The sequence below is a fragment of the Megalops cyprinoides genome, chromosome 3 (genome assembly GCF_013368585.1).
Source record: "Megalops cyprinoides isolate fMegCyp1 chromosome 3, fMegCyp1.pri, whole genome shotgun sequence".
NCBI lineage: Eukaryota > Metazoa > Chordata > Actinopteri > Elopiformes > Megalopidae > Megalops > Megalops cyprinoides.
Window position 1 is genome coordinate 47910031 of NC_050585.1, and position 16777 is coordinate 47926807.

The window sequence follows — 16777 nt, forward strand, 5'->3', positions numbered from 1 at the left end:
GATGATTCAGATTTAGGGTGCTTATGGGTGTCTGAGTAAATCTGCTTTTTAATTATTATATATTTGCATACATGGGCTCTAACCTCTACCTCAGCTAAACTGACCACCTGCAGAAAGTGGTTCATTTCATCACGTTCCTTTCAAATGAATGAATTTGCAAATTATGTGGCTCAAAGGTAACAAAGCAAAAGTTCAGTTCTTTTTTGGAGTTGGCAAATTTGAGTAGCAGTTAAAACTGAGCTCCATAACCCATTCCGAATGTTCAAGATTAAGCCAATAATCTATAATGAGAGGGCAGTTAAAGTACAAAGTAATGTGTTGGGAAATTTGCCTCACTGTGTGTGCCACATGTTAGTTTTTCCATCCTCTAAATTTCCACAAACAAACATGATCAACTCAACAGCCTCGACTTTGTGGTCGGCCATTTCGTGGAAGCCCTGGAAAAAACAACAATGACATGTTGAAATAAAAATGAACAGTACTGACATCACCTAATGTGTTGATACCTAAAACAGACAATTCCAGTAACTCAGCACTTAACTACACACAGCCGCAATTTCATTTTTGTAGTAGTTAGCAAATTTTGTGTGTAGGTTTTTTTTCCCTCCAAGTGTCAAAAGATGGCAGATTACCTCTTGTTCTCGGAGAAAAAAATTTGGGTAGGGTATGTCAATTTTGCTTGTACATGGCTCATACCAGAATGTGCTGATGGACACCTGATTATTTTAATTGTGCTCTAAATGCACAGCACACAGCCCTGCCTTGTTGGGGCATAAAAACAGTTGGATAGCCTTTTGTTTAGGGGGGGTGAATTGATTTCAGCTGCATTTTCAAGGCTGGATGAGCTAGCCACAACAAAATGAAATAAAAGCATGTAATAAAAGTACAAGTAAATAAAAGTTTGAAAAACATTATTTGATGAATAAAATAGTTTTATTTTTTGTTTTATTTCACTGGCAGGGGATAAGCCTTTATAAAAGAATTAAAAAAAAATGAGAACGAAATAATTTTTAGTAAATAAAAATCGCAAATGTGGCTATAAAGCGGGCAGAAAAGGTTACAGCGGTTAAATGAACGAGTTTGTGACCGTAAGGTGTTCGGTTAACCTCCCAGGTGCTGTCCCATTTGGCAAGACTTGACCTCAAGTGCTATAGTCAGTATCCAGTTGTATGAACTGGTAATATGTCAGCTGTGAACTATGTAAGTCCCCCCTGCATAAGGGCATACGCCATGTAAATAGGTACAAAAAAAAAAAAAAAAAAAAAAAACTGACATTGTACGCATTATCCACACTCTCAGCCCTCAAGGTTAATGAAGCTAGCCCCCCTCCCCGAGCTGTGGCAATAACCCCTTTCAGGCTGGCAGATGTCTCTCTTTTGGACTGTAAGTGGCCCACTCGCAGGAAAGTGTGCCACTGGCGAGGTTTGTCCCCACTCCCCCTTTCTTGTGCTGTTTCCCACCAGCTCCATCTGTTGCAGCAATGTGAGCCAATAGCTGAATCACCATTCGGCTAAATATCACTGCCCACTCGCAAAAAGCAGAGTTTGTCTTTCTGTACTGTACGCTGAAGCCTCCCTGTACACAGTGTCACTTTTTTGCCACTTTTTTCTAGCAGTGACGTGACTGCTAATAACACTGGACTGACTGACTGTCCTGACTGTGTTCATTTTCCCAACGAGCACTGTCAAGTCTACCCTAAAGGGAACATATGGTAAAATAAATACCTTTTAAATTGGATTAATTTTGTTTTTACCCTTCAGATGGGTTTAGCTGTGTCTATGGCTGTGTGTCAGCATGATCATCATGATTTGATGCTTGTCACGCAACTGCAACTCTATTGGCTGGTTGTCCTGTCCGTGCCACCAGATCACTTCAGCTTAGTGAGGATACTGCTATGAGGCTAGTCTGCAGTCTCCCTATACACACTGGTGCCTGGTCCCTGCTCGTTTCTGTTCGCTGACTTCCAATTGCAGCTTACATAAAATTCTAGTCCCTAGTGCCATCTTAACAGGCAGTCAAGCGCACTTATTCAGGCCATTGTCAGACCCTGTACCCCTGTGAAAATGCTCCCCTCAGAAACCTTTTGTTGCTCCCCTCCATGGCTGTACATTCAAGATGGTACGTTTTTCATTACTAGTCACTGAGTTGTGGAATGAAGTACATGTACATTACATTACATTATTGGCATTTAGCAGACGCTCTTACCCAGGGTGACTTACATCAGTTTTTATTTTTTTTTTTACAATGTTATCCATTTATACAGCTGGATATTTATTGAGGCAACTGTGGATTAAGAACCTAGCCCAAGGGTAGGGCAGTGCCCTAGTGGGGAATTGCTCCAGCGACCTTTCGGTTACAAGTCCTGCTCCTTAACCAGTATGCTACACTGCCGCCCCTGTGAGAACTGCAGAAGTTCTTCTCACCATTTCCCAAGCTAACTAACAACACACCTGTTCAGACTTCACATGGGTTCCCAGAATTTCAGCATAACTTAATCATGGCCTCATCTTTAAAACAGCTTTAATGTAGTTTAATGTAGTTCTTTCAGTTCATTGTTAGCAGTATGATACTCATTTGCTCCTATGAATCATCCTTTGGCTCTATATTCTGTCAATATCATGCAATTATGTTGTTATTAAGGACAATGATTAGGTGCTTTATTCTCTTTGACTTTCACATAAGGCCTGGTTATTGTAATTGCATCTGCCAAATAAATCAAAATTATTATAAGGTTACAATTTTATAATATGGACAGCATCATGATCTCATGCACGTGAGGATTAAAATTTTATATGTTGCTTCATTGTAAAAATGTAAGCACTTAAATCTGTAAGCATGTGGTGTCTGTAGCTCTAAATATATGTGGATGGTACTGCACGTCGATGTAAGTTTGTGAAGATGGAGCTGCTTGGCGCCAGGGATTTTGATTTCAGGAGAAAAGGATTGTGATACACTTAGCTGCGGTCCCAGGAGTGAATCGCATCCATTTAGTAAGGTTTTGGGCGAGTGAACCATGACAACAAACGCACAGAGTGAAGCAAAGACAGAATAAGATCATAATAAAAAAAAAAAAATAATAATTGCTTCAAAATAAGCAACGCCAATTGGATGTTCAACAACTTAAATGTTGTAATTAAAAGCTGCGTTTAATGGATCAAATGTTTAACCAAGATATAATTGGTTGCTTCAATATTTCAAACTGGGGAGTGGGTTTTGGGCAGTCATACTAAAGAAAGTGATCTACATAGTTTCTGCAACATTGAAATGTCTGTGTGGCAACTTCCCTGTTCCAAGTTCTGTATTAATACCAAAAAGCCAAAAAGCCTAACTTTGCAGTGAATTCTTGAGATGGGGCCCCAGGCCGTGCTGAGAGAGACTAAAGGCTTTCGCATTCAAGCGGTGAGACCAATCCCTTTAATTCCGAGTATTGGAGAATCCAGATAAGTGTCAAAAGATTCTGACTCTGTTGTCAAAGTTAAGGTGGGCAAATTAGCATTTCTTAAAAGCAGGCTGCGGAGGGAGGATGGTTCATGCGCTGGTGTCTCGCGTTGCGGGCTTCTCTTCATTACCACCTGCTGAAGGCCAGCTTTCATCTTCCACTGCTTCTGACATGTTTTTCTGAAATTTCTCCCCGAGATTTTCCACGTCTGCTGAGTTTTCTCCCTCCTAAGCCCTCTGACAGGTTATTTCGAATGCTTTGAAATATGACAAATGCGGATTAATTGTGGATTAATTGCAGGCCTCCACAATCTGTCATTTATTACAAACATTCGAATGCGTTTTCGTGAGTCAGTTCTGACACGTCAGTCATTGTATTTGCTCGTCAGTGTAGTCGGGAGTCGTCTCTCTGTAAAACCCAATTTGCATTAAAAACTTTAACTTAAATGTATGTAAGCACAGCAAGGCCTGTCTCTTACTGAATTCATTTTCGGTAGAGGAAGGATAGTACCTGGTGTAAAACAACATAATATGCATAAAGATTATTGATCTTTATTCTTCTTCGCGTGCAGTCTCACTGTAATTCAGAGCGATTACAGGGGGTGGGGGGTGAGATGGGAAATGTATATTGAATTTCTCTGGCTTTTACCTATGGCATACTGTTATAAACATGCATGGTGTACTGGTAACGTGGGGAATCAAGATCCCTGATGACTGGAACGTTGGATTTGTGTTGGATTTGTGTTGTACTCTGCCTCACTTGTAAGTCACTTTGATTAAATGTAAATGTAAGTTTAGGGGGACCATTTTAACCGCTACATTCCTTTTGTGCTTTAGTCAGTGTACAGTTGTCCCTTGCCAGCCATAGGATTACATGTCTCCTGAACTTACCCACAGTTATCAAATCTACACTAATGGGATTGACAGAAGAACCTAAATTCCTATAACTTTAAAAGCAAGATTGAAAAAACAACTAAGCTGTATTTCAAAAGAACATGTATGCTGCGTCATAGAACAGCACAAAAATTAGCATGCATGGAGCTCTAGAAGATAGCAGACAATAATAATATAACCAGGTAGTGTAGTTAGCAACACCAACACCAACAGATGCTAGTGACGCAGCTGACAGTAGCGGAACGTCAAGCCTGAAAAGACTGGCGATGAACAGGTCTCAATGGAGGAGTTATAATTGTTAACGCTAATTAGCACCTGCTTTTTCCGTGTTATCGTAGTCTCTCACAGTAGCTCCCTGTAACTAACTCTGCCCGCATGCTGAGGTACGGAGACATAAACACGTTTGCAGATGGCGCTAGTAATGAATTTTTTCAAACATTTCAAGTTAAAAATTGCATAAAGTCGCTCATTACTTTTATTGATATCTTTTCTTCTGCACTGCAAGCAGTTCAGACCTCACTAAACTGTAGCCATAACTACAGTTTTCAATCAATGTGCTGACATGCATCTTGCTCCTTAGTAGTAGTAGTAGTAGTAGAAAACTGTAGTAGTACAGTTTTAATGAGCTGTCCATGTGCAGTGGGCTGTTGGAGAAACATACTGCGGGCAGTTTTCTAGTATCATTTGGACTTTATCGTCCTGTTGGGCAGTGCAATTTAAGGCTGTGAGGAGAGCTACACTGTCTTTGTATGCAAGAGGAGTTATGACCTGGAATGAGGAATGCTGGATACCTGTGTGTCACAGTGCTGGGTCTGTCTGTCATTCATGTGGCTTGAAGCGTCATGGTTGAGTTCTGCTCTTATTTTGCGAGTATCATGTTTAGAACCTGCACCACTGACATAGATTCCCTCAGTTGAGTTCGTGGACATGCTCCATTCATGTTTCCTTTTTTGTTCTACCCATTACCCTATCCATTTAATTAGTCTAATTATAGCTGCACTCGCTTGTAATAAAAATTAAAAAAAAAAAAAACTGAGGAAATGATTTGATGGATGGTTTGAAGGAGTAATTAACAAGTGGTTGGAACAAAAACAGTACACATGCATCCCACAGGGAATTGAAACTGACCCCCCTGCTGGAGGGTGTGTTCTCGTTCACTTCCCTTTGCGTCCAGCAGATGGTGGAAGTTTATACGCGCACAGCGGCACTTTCCTGCCTGTTGTTTTTCTCTCTCTTATCAGGAGCACTTCGGTGGAGCAGAGTGCCGCACCATTAACTGGAAATGTGTGTAAAATCACAAAGTTTTGCTGTAGGGTTGCGGTATCCAGCACACAAGAAAGAAGGTGCCCTAGTTCTTCACTCGCTGCTATAGAGAGCCTTGAATTGCATTGTGTTGTAAGGAGTTTGCTTTTTGCATTGAATGCACAAGAAATCAGGGACACGGAAAAAAAAGAGTTGCAGTGTTTCTAAATAAAGCCTCTAGGAATGATCCACTGAAACAAAAGAACCTTTGTTAAGTTTGATCATGAGCTCTCAAGGACATATATCCTATTTTCTATATTTTATCTTTACTATTTAGACCAGCCTCAAATAGTCTATTGTCTATTGCCTTGTTTCCTTGTGTTTTTTTTACCTCCTTTTTTCCAGGAGGAATATAATGGAACTTGCCATTGGCTATAGAAAGCACACCATTAATCAGTTTGTTTCTGTAGTCTGAAGGCGCTTTGCCACGAATATTACCTTAATGGGGGTATGTTTTCTGCAAGGTAACATGTAAACCTGTTTTTGTTTTGTTTTTCAAGGAACTAAGCTTCAGGGCCCAGAGGACCAAAGTTGGTGCTGAGGGGAACGATGTGAGCCTTAGTTATACCTAATTCAATAACACTTTAGATGTCACATTGTCTTTAATTTTTGCTGAGTTGGTATATAGTGTTTTAAGATATTAATATTCAAGTAGGGGCAGTATGGCTTCATCCAACTGTGTAAAAATGCACATATAAGATATACAAGTTGCCCAAGATAAGGGCATCTATTGAAAAATTGTGAATTGCCCTCTATATATACACTCATATCCCTGACTAGATACAAAATATACTATGAAAATATTGGATGTTTTATTTCTTAAAAAAATGTTTTAAATGTTATATTTTTACTTGATCTTAATGGCACTACACAGAAGAAATTAAGATTGTTCACAACTAATTAAATTAAATCCAGAAGACATGAGGGTTAAATCTATTCACAGCTTTTCTAATATTAAAAACAAAATCTCTTAGAGCACATCTGCACTAAGATTCAGCTTACTGAAAGTTCAGTAGAAGCTTCTGGAACAATATATAGGCATCCAGAGTCTTCAGGTGCATGTTGAATTTACATATATAAATGTGAAAGCAAATGCATTCTTAGTTGAATATAATCACCATTGCTCATTGCGGTATTTCTAGTGTGCAACTAGGAGACAGCAGATGGCCAGATCCTGGAGTCCTCTCTGATGACTGAATATTTTAGTATTGCATTTACAGTATGTCTCTGTGTCTTGCAGATGTTGCTGTGCTGATATAAATGTCATTGTAAGAGTAAGTCAATCTTCTGTACTTACATTTACATTTATTCATTTAGCAGACGCTTTTATCCAAAGCGACTTACATAGGTTACAGTTGTTTTACAATGTTATCCATTTATACAGCTGGATATTTACTGAGGCAATTGTGGGTTAAGTACCTTGCCCAAGGGTACAGCAGCAGCGGCCTAGCGGGGATCGAACCTGCAACCTTTCGGTTACGAGTCCTGCCCCTTAACCACTATGCTACACTGCCGCCCGGCTACTCACGGGGGCTATTGTAGATGTTTGATGTACTTTGCCACATGTTTGATGGTTCTACGGTGGCCCCAGGGGACAGCTGATATAAACAGTGACCTCTTATATTTTATCTGATGACTTGAGCAAAATATTCTCCACATTTCGAGGATGAAATCAAAGTGTGGAGGTAAAAAAAAAACTGGCATCAGAGCATTTCAAAATGCTTAAAGGTAAATGAGCACTGAGTGAGCGATCAGAACACATACACGGTCACCACTGCTCCACACAGGAATAAAATGTTAATGGCATTTGTAGCCTCGGACTCAGCTCTTGAAGTTTGGCAGTGGAATAGCCCTTGACATGTCACAACATATTAAATCAAAGTGCAGAAACTGACGTGGGCTGAGGCCAATGAAACATGAAGGGACATCATTCAGATCTGTTCCTTGGAGTGAAATTCTGGAACTGATAGAATGTTAAGATTTTTGGTGTGATGCTGTGTTGCATATCTACATTATCTCTCTACATAATCCACATAATTATTTCTAGATAATTACCGGGTAAGTGTGCAAAAATTGGGACGTTAAGAGCACTTGTACGTTTTTCATTTATTTTGGATTGCATGCATGAAACAAAGAGAAATGACAATAACAAAATAGAATTACTACTCCTCTCAGCTTTTACATATAAAGAGCACAAGTAATGACAACTGTATTTTTGTACATCTATCCCACTTTTTTTGTACAGTGAAGTATATGCCATTTTAATTTCAATTTCTGTATTTTTTATAGTGTATAAAAGAAACCCAAACTACTATGCCAGTGGGGAAACAGTTACCTCAGTGTAAACATGCATCTCCTGTAAAAGAGAAAAAAATGGGGCTTTAAAAATCCTAATCCTAGAAAAAGATCATTGGTACAGAACTACCTTATGTTGATTCAGACAAGGAAATATGGCGTGAGTAATATTCGTCCTGGAATGAAGTCTGGTGATGTAGACCATAAAGCAGCCCACACAGACTTTAATAGGCCATTCTTGGTGTTACCGAATGTTGATGGGCAGTCCAGAAGGTCGTTGTGAGCAGATTTATGCGTAATATCTGGAGAGTTCTCGGAAGCCTACCAAGCATGGCAAGTGATTCTAAAAATGTTACATTAACCGGGTGGCTGTATTAAGCAAAGGAATATTACGTGGACTTTTCTGTAGACAATTTAAGAGTTCTTACCAAGAAAGTACAGTTTGTGTCTGTTTTCTCTGACTTTTTTTTTTCTCCTCATCATCCTCCACAATCTGAATCATATAGAAACATCTGTCATCTGTCTTACTTCTTACTAATTAAGTAGGTTTGTTCCAAGCTGTTGCAGGATATGATATATGGCATATACTAACAGTTGCATTGTTGTGTGACAGTGTTTGAACAGGGCTTGTATCCAAAAGGTTGCGTAGTTAGTTATTATCATAATTGTGGTTTATGGTGAAATCCTTGGTATGGGACTGTTGATTCATTCCGGTCAGTGTTAGCGTTGCTAAGATCCTAAAATGGTGCGTTACACTACTGTGTTTTTAATGAATGAGGCACTGGTAACATACAGGCCTTGCCTATTTTGGGTTCGACGGAGCTCCCCCTCTTGATGGGTGTGTCTTAGAATGCCTGAAGGATGTGCTGCCCGCATATTATTTAGCTCACCCCATTTCTTCGCATCCGCCCATCCATAGCCTAATGCATCTGGGAGTTTCGTCAGTGGTTTAATGTTTTGTTTGTTTGTTTGTTTTGAATCATTCTCATATCCACAGTTTGTTTATCGAGGGGCGTAGCTGGAGAGGGCCTTCTACACCCCGAGTATTGCAGTAACGCGCGACAGCGTTTCCTCAGCCTTGTCACGTTGCTACGGCGCCGCAGCAATGTAGGGAGAACGTAGTCTGAGCCGGGTCCCCGAGCCGAGTCCCCTCTGCAGTGGCGGAGGCCAGGGAGGTCTGACCTGCTCCGCGTTGATAATGACTTATCTGAGCACGCGCCCTTTTGGCTAGCAGCCATATAAAATGATGGATGATGTCGCAGGTGTGCCGCGGAATTCCGATAAGGTCAGCCATCGACCGAAGGGGAAGGTAGTGGCTCCGCCAGATCAAAGCGACGCCGGCGGGTCTGCGTCTCTGTACGGGCGCTGCGGAAATCTAGCGACGCAACTTAATGGAGAATTATTCAAGATTTTGCAAATCCTCCTTGACTCTGAATGCACCGAGAGTGCGCAACATTGCATTTTAAATAACCTTAATCTGTTTGGAATGGATTATGGCTATTGATGTTCACTGCGGCTTCTCTGAAAGCAGCGGCGTATCCATACCAAAAAAGCTTATTGTAATAAATGTAGCTTTCACTTATCAAGGATAGATGGAAATTAAATGCTGGCAAAGAGTACTTTTTCCAAGTTGTTCAGTGTGTGACAAGTTAGAGTATGTGTTTATGTGCATCCCTGTGTTTGCATTCAGATTATACGGATCTACCCAAACAGTATGGTAGCTTTCCCGTTTTTCCTGGTGAAGATCAGTGCGTCCCAACAAAAGAATCACAACAGCAGGTCCCCATTACTAATGGATTATCTGTCGTTATAAATTCATTTACATTTATTCATTTAGCAGACGCTCTTATCCGGAGCGACTTACATGGGCCTAGCGCATATAATGCGGCAGATGAACAGCTGAATAGGTGCAAAAATCATTCATAACACAATTGAAACAATGCCATTGTGTAGCACAATACTGTGAACTGAATGTGAGCTAAAACCAGCATTCAGTGGAAAGAGACCTGGGGTGGTGAGGCATGAATATTTTGGTAGGTTGTAGGTAAATAAATTGGACGTCTAAGTGTACATCATGTCAGCCATTGTATAACATATTTACACACATGCACCTTTCAGTAAAGCAGATGCGGATACCTTTTCTCATGTATTTTTTAAGTAAGTACAAGGTGATTACATTTTTTTTGTATTCCAGTGGTGACTGGTGCACTGAAGGATCAGGCTGAAGGGACACTGATTGAGTGGTTACATTTTGCATAAGCTGGTAGGTTGCCAGTCGCCTTGTTTTTTTGAACTCCCCCTGACAGCAGCTGTAGCTGGAGATGCCCCCGCATGCTCTCCTTGCACACACACACACACACACACACAGCTCCGTGCGCTTCCATCTGGGCAGAGTGTATCATAACCATTCCACCCACAGCACTGGAGCTGGGGGGGTAGGGGGGTAGTACCAGCGTTGGCTCTTCATTTTTCATCATAAAAATAGACCGTGTGCGCGAAACTCATTATTATCCCCTCGTGTGTAATGAGAGAGGGAGAGCTCAGCGTCTTGGTAGGAGGTTCACCATGTGTCAGTCTGAAGGAGATCAAGGCCAGGGTCCATGTTAAACAAGGCTGTCGTTTCCTTCTGTGTTTGTCTTTTATAGCTGTAGAGGGCTTGGAATGGCGCTGCTGGTGTTTTATGCAGGGCTTACTGTCAGAGGCATTAATATTGATATATAAATATATCAACAATTTTTTTTTTTTTTTTTTTTTTTGTCTGTTATTATTTGGATCGGGTCGGAACCCTCTGCTGTGACCAGGGTATTAGCTCACCCATGGGTTTTGTTGTCATTTCTCCCTGGGTTATACATTTATGACATGAAACAAAGAAAGATTATTGTGTGGAAGCTAGTTGAAGCCATCTGTCATAAAGGAGATTCATTGCCATTATCTTTCCATTGCATTTTCTCTGTAGCACCCATGGTCAGTTCATCACCGAAGCAAAGCAAAATGCATGTTCAGTTCTGCATTAAATTACTGTGGGTTTAAATTTTCATCCATTTAACTCTGTTAATAAACAAAGAAAGTCTGTCACTGTTTGTTCTATGTTAATCCCTGTTTGCACAGATATATCAGCGAGTGCACATATATATGCATCATATCACATCAATGCAATTAGCTTGCCGTTTCACCAAAAGCTGCAGTAGCCCTGCAGATTATCACCTTCCTTGGCTGTGTGTGTACCTGATTCCTGTGGCAACTGTCTGAAAAGTGTATTTCGCGTTTTCCAAAAATTTAAAAAAGGGGTTATTAATTTATTCATAATTAGGACCAGCTTATTATGGGGTCATTGTGGTTTTAGCAGTAGTTCCAATGTTATTCACTAGTTTCTCTAGTTCCAAAGCTGATGATATCACCTCAACCAGTTAAGGTGGTATTTTCTGGATAGCATGCTTTTCAGTGAGTTAACAGCAAATTGCTTTTGTGTAGCGTTAATTAGCTTGCTTGCTAGTTATTACCTAGATAGATAGATAGATAGCTGTTTTTTACCAAGATGGCAAGCTAGCTAGTAATTACCTATTATATAGATAGACAGATGTTAACTAGCAAGCTACTGAAGTGTTGCAAATGTTTAACACCACAACATTATTACAAGTCATTATTTAGCTAAGGAAGGTTTATAGGAGATAGACTGTTTGGGTTACAATGCAATCACCCAGCAGTGGCACACCCTTAAAAATGTTGAAAGTGGCGGGGGGGGGTCACGACTGAGTGTGTAAAAGGCTATGAACCAAAAATAAAAATCATTTAAAAATAACAAGCTAAGTTAAGTGACTATGTGACCTTATGTGAATGCAGCTTCAAAGCTGTAGGACTGCTGGTCTGATTTATTTTTTTTATTTTTATTTTTTATTTTTTTTGGGATAGGAAACCATAACTATAACCCTGACAGATAACAATAGTCTTGGGATACAGAGATTCACGTACAGAGTAATAACAGTAATTATAATGAACGACACAGTATCCTTCTTACGGTATTGATTTTGAGCATGCTGTGTATTGGGTGGAGTAGCTGTACCCTTAATAACAACCTAGAGCAGGCTGAGTAGCTGGGAGGATGTCATCTGGTCTTCCCCCCCGGGCGGTGGGGGGTTGGGGGGTGGGGTGGGTATAACGGTTCAGCCCCTCTAACACCGTCCCTAGGTCCCGGGCTACCCGGCGTCCCCCTAATACATTAGTTGAAGAAAGGAAGAATGACCGTTTGAAGAGGGCCACTCAATTAGATTATCTCCCCGCGGGGGCCCTGGACATCACTCGGCCTCTGCTCTCCCGTCACTCTCGGGCTGCAGCTGAAGGAGAGGACAGATAGCCAGGGCTCCTTCCTCCACAGCCAGTATGCTATAAAATGCATGAGGGATTTTTTTTTTCCTTTTTTTTCCCCCCCCTCCTGTATCACACATGAAGGGGGGACTTCAAACGCCAATTTAAAATCAGACAGCCCGGTAAAAACGGGGAAGTGAGGCTGCAGGAGAAACGGCGTGACTGCAGCCTCCCTGACATTTGGCTCCAGTGCGCTCGGGATGGGAATGAGTGTAATTGTGGAAATGAGCGTGCAGTTCACAATGGCACCAATGTTTTGATGAGATGGAGCTCGGCCGGACAAGGTGGAGAGCGCAGCTGAAATTCACTTGATCTCGGGTTAACTCGCCGCCCAGGGCAATGCTGAGGTTGATATCCCATCTCCATTGTTGTAGCTCAAAAGAGGAGCTGTCCGAGGATGGGAAATGTATTCTGAGTAGGTACGTCTGAAATCGCACTAATCACACGCTACTTTTGTTGTTTTGATGTCTGTGGATGTATTTTGGTTTTGTTTTGATTTTGGGTTTTTTGTTTGATTTTTTTTTTTTTTTTAATTTATCAATTTTATTGGTAGGATTTGGACCAGCAGTATTTTTTTCTTATAAAACCCAGTTTAGATTTTTACAATAACTGTTATTGTATTTTTTTTTAATAAAAAACATTTTTCCACATAGCCTTGTTTTATGCATTACACAAAGCTGCATTGTGCTTCCGTTTGTCTCAGTTCAGTGCGGTCTTTTTTCTCTCTCTCTCTCTCTCTCCCTCTCCCTCCCTTCTTTTTCTCCCCTTAACACGTACAGTACTGCAGTCGGCTGTTCTTTAACAAGGTGGCAGTGTTGTTGAGCCAGTCAGATAGATTCATCGTAGCACTTCAGAGGACAGAACAGAGGTTTTTTTTTTTTTTTTTTTAAAAAAAAAAAAAAAAAGGAGATGCCTCACAGCTCTGTTTCAGCCAGAGTGGAATCATTGGCTTTACGGCATTGGCGGAAGCACTAGCCTGTCTTTAGCTCCAGCCATCCTCCCGTTCACTGCCAGTGTGGGATGGAAACCCTAGCTGCAAGCCTGCTATGGAAACGCTCTTTGCTGTTATTATCGTAGTACTGTGGTGACAACATGCCGTTGAAATGGAAAAGCGGTTCTCCCGTTAGCTGGAAATTCCCAGTTCCTGTGCTTAAAACGTCTAGGTCCTCTCCTCTCTCGCCAGCCTACATGTAAGTAGAAAATAAGTCATTTATAGCATGTTAAGGTGTATTTTTTATTGTTTTTTTTTTTTTCCTCAATTTTTAAATTTTTTTTTTTTTTAATTTAAACACAATTTTCCCTTCAGCCTAAATGAACTGAATTGAATCAGTCTGTGGTCATGTGCTGGCTGTGGTGGGTTAATATTGTTTGCACCTCGTCTGATTTACTGCGGAACCAGCAAGCACTGCCTCCTGCATACGTTAGTGCTCCGGTTCCGTTGCCCCATTTTCGCCGGCCCCCGTGTGCTTGTGACCTCCTGTCCCGAGCCGTCCCAAACCCCCCCCCCCCCCCGGCTGCGTGGACTCTGGCCCTTTTTGTGGGGCGGATCTTGTGCCCTGTTTTTTTTTTTTTTTTTTTTTTTTGAAGCTATTGTCGTCTGCTGCCATCGTGGAGAGGAGAGAGGGGGGAAGGGTGTCACAAAGAAGCTGCCACTTCGGCTTTCCCCCCCGCTCTGCCTCAGGAGAAACTGCTCCCACGACGTGTTTTAAATCCTCGCCATCTCGACCGCTGCGTTCGCGCGCAGGGGCACCTTGCGAGCGTGCAAAAAAAGGCACCGATCGAACCCGACTCCTCAGAGAGGCCAGCGTTTAAAGAGAGAGTGACGGAAATCCTGGGTGGTGGTGGTGGTATTGGGGGGGATAAGTTTTGGGTGACATTTTTACATTTCGCACGTGTTAAGGCCTGCGTGGGGTTAATCTGCAGTAAAATGCCTGACACGACCCGAGACGTTTTATTTATAGCGGAGTAAACATTGAAGTGTCATCACATGTTCAATTGTGTTAAAATGTTTGCGTGCTTTAGGGCTTGTCTCGGCACAGGGTGCCCTCATTAAGGCATCTCTGCCTTTGTTGTTGCTGTTGAAGCCTTTGTTTGGAATCCTGAAACGGAGTTTTAGGTGAATGCATTTGACCGCAGCAGCTTCGGGGGTTCATCGTGTCAGGGTCGCTTAAAACAATCAAACGCACGTCATCACTGTTTTGGTGTCCTTTTCAGGACGATGGCAGGAGAGATACAGGCTCTTGATGTACAGGACCTGAGATGCAGTGCATCAGCTTCCATGCATCGTTGCTGATTGTCGTTACGCTCCTTCAGCGTATGCTGATACGGTTATTATTTTATGTACTAAATCCGGCCTGCTGTATGGGCTCTCTTCGGAACAGCTGCAAGATATTACCGGTTTCTAAACCTACTGTAGGTTTGTGAATTACACATATTTATGTTTTACTGGAGTAGTTTTTTTTTCTCTCAAATAATTTGTACTGTAAAAGCCAGTTAGACACTCTAAAAGACCTTTTGCAGTTAAAAAAAAAAATCCTAAATACTAACCCTGCCCTGTGGCTATTTTTATGCCTCACATATTATGGTGTGTTTTTAGCCTGTTTTATGCTGTCCCTCTGATTACAGGCTAGTTGTGGTTTTCTTTATAGTCGGAGGGGAAAAAAGCGCAAACCTTCAGAACGCTGCTATTTAGTTTAGTTTGTGTTTCCTAGCTGCTCGCTGCAGTGCCGCCGCTCCCCGTCGCGGAGTTGCGGAAACACCAGGGAATTGAAAAACTGCTTGATTGAAACCTAGGGCTCCCGGCTGAAACACGGGAGTGGACTGTGTGTGATTGTGCTTTGGTGGGAGATTATCACGGAGTCTGGTTCGCGTGTTGCCAGCAGTGCCCCACTCAAGTCTAAATATAACTACTGCCCGTGGTGCAGATTTCATGCTTGGAAAATAGCAAAGGTGTACTGCCCGGAAGCCCCAGAGAATGACAGAAGGTTCACTCTGAAGCCATGGCTTTTAATCCTGATATTGCGCAAGGCCCTTTGGGCAAGTAGATACAACAAAGCACGCATTACATACACTGATGTACATTAGTGGAATGCCTCTTCCCCCCCCCCCCCCCCCCCCCCCACATTTGTTGTGGTGACATTAGGTTGTACTCTGATCACTTGATGTGATTATTCTTCGGCAGTAACTTCCAAGTTTAGTGAAATTTAAATAATATTTCCAACCGAGTGACAGTTTTGATGCCATAGGAAAGACTCCATGAATTCTGAATGTGAGGTGGTTATGTAGTATGCATTCCTTAACAAATGGTGACTGTCACTTGGTTAATAAAAAAATCTGCTATTCTCCATTATAGTCAATAATGTCTTGACTCTCGGTCTACCGCTCTTGTTGTGCCGCGTGAGTTTTTGCCTTCTGCATGATCGCCCAGTTTAAGGCAATATCTGTGGTGTTGCTTGTCGATTTCTACCCTGTCATCGGTATGCCTCGCCGACCAGACTGTGCCACACAATTCTGGAGTAGACAGTTGTCCCTGTTATGACTGATTTGTTGCATGGAAACGTCCAGGTTCGGAGACACCTGTAACTCTCTCAGTGTGCGCAAAGCCCTCCCTAAAACCTTATCCCTGGATCACATGATCAGTTCTTGATCAAGGCTAGTCTGGGATCAGTGAAACGCTCCCAGAAAGATTAGCTGTATTTGTGATATACCTGTTGTATTAATTCCTTTATTTTCTGTAAATGTAAATTGTGGCCCTGAAGGGCAGGGTGTTTAAGGAAGTAGGGCTTTCAGGCCATATGACTGATTGCAGGAGACAGAGATCTAAGACTTTTATGCACCCACCCCCTTCTGATCCAGGATCAGATAGCCCAGCCCTAATCTTAACCCCAATCACTATATGACAAAAGATTAAACTGATTCAGAGTCAGTGATTTGAATCAGACTCTATCTACCCCCAGGAGAGAGCCATCTGCTTCTGAGGATCTGCCTGGACACATACAGGGGTGGAAATTGCCAATATGGCATTAAAATGCACAAGTCAAATCACAATGCAGATTATGTATTTTAAACACTTGGACACTTTTGTCTCTGTGGGTATAAAATGGTTCTCAGGTGAAAAGTTACCTCTTGTTTCCTACTGTAAAATATTGAGTAAAATAAAGCAGTCCAGCTAATGAATGACTTGTATACAAAGACGCAGATGAGAGTTACATTGAGTCTTGCGTTCTGTGTTCTAAATATAAGGATTAGTGAAGCTTAAGGAAATATTATTAATGGCACATACTACACACTGAATTTAAATAGAGAGGAAATACAGTGCTGTAGGTGTTAATGTGAATGGCTGAATTGGGGGAAAAAAGCCTTCTCATATTCAGCCGGCAAAGTAAGAAATACTACTATCAAAATAAATTGTTCTTTATAATCAGTCTGCATTTGCTGTCATTTATAATTCGGTAAGTTGTTTAAGGTAATTCATGATGTCATTTTT

General features: G+C 41.5%; 1 protein-coding gene across 3 annotated transcripts in view; it reads left to right on the top strand.

Moving 5' to 3' along the window:
- The window catches only part of LOC118775376 (kelch-like protein 13), a 47485-nt gene that overhangs the window by 4520 nt on the left and 26188 nt on the right, over positions 1-16777 (top strand). Inside the window, exon 1 of one of the 3 annotated variants that reach the window (XM_036525271.1) lies at positions 13237-13481. The exons of the other annotated variants lie outside the window; for them this stretch is intronic. Within the exon in view, the coding sequence (XP_036381164.1) occupies positions 13384-13481 (98 nt within the window). The 5' untranslated portion in view covers positions 13237-13383. Of the gene's footprint in view, positions 1-13236; positions 13482-16777 lie in introns of those variants that run through there. 3 annotated transcript variants of the gene reach the window in all.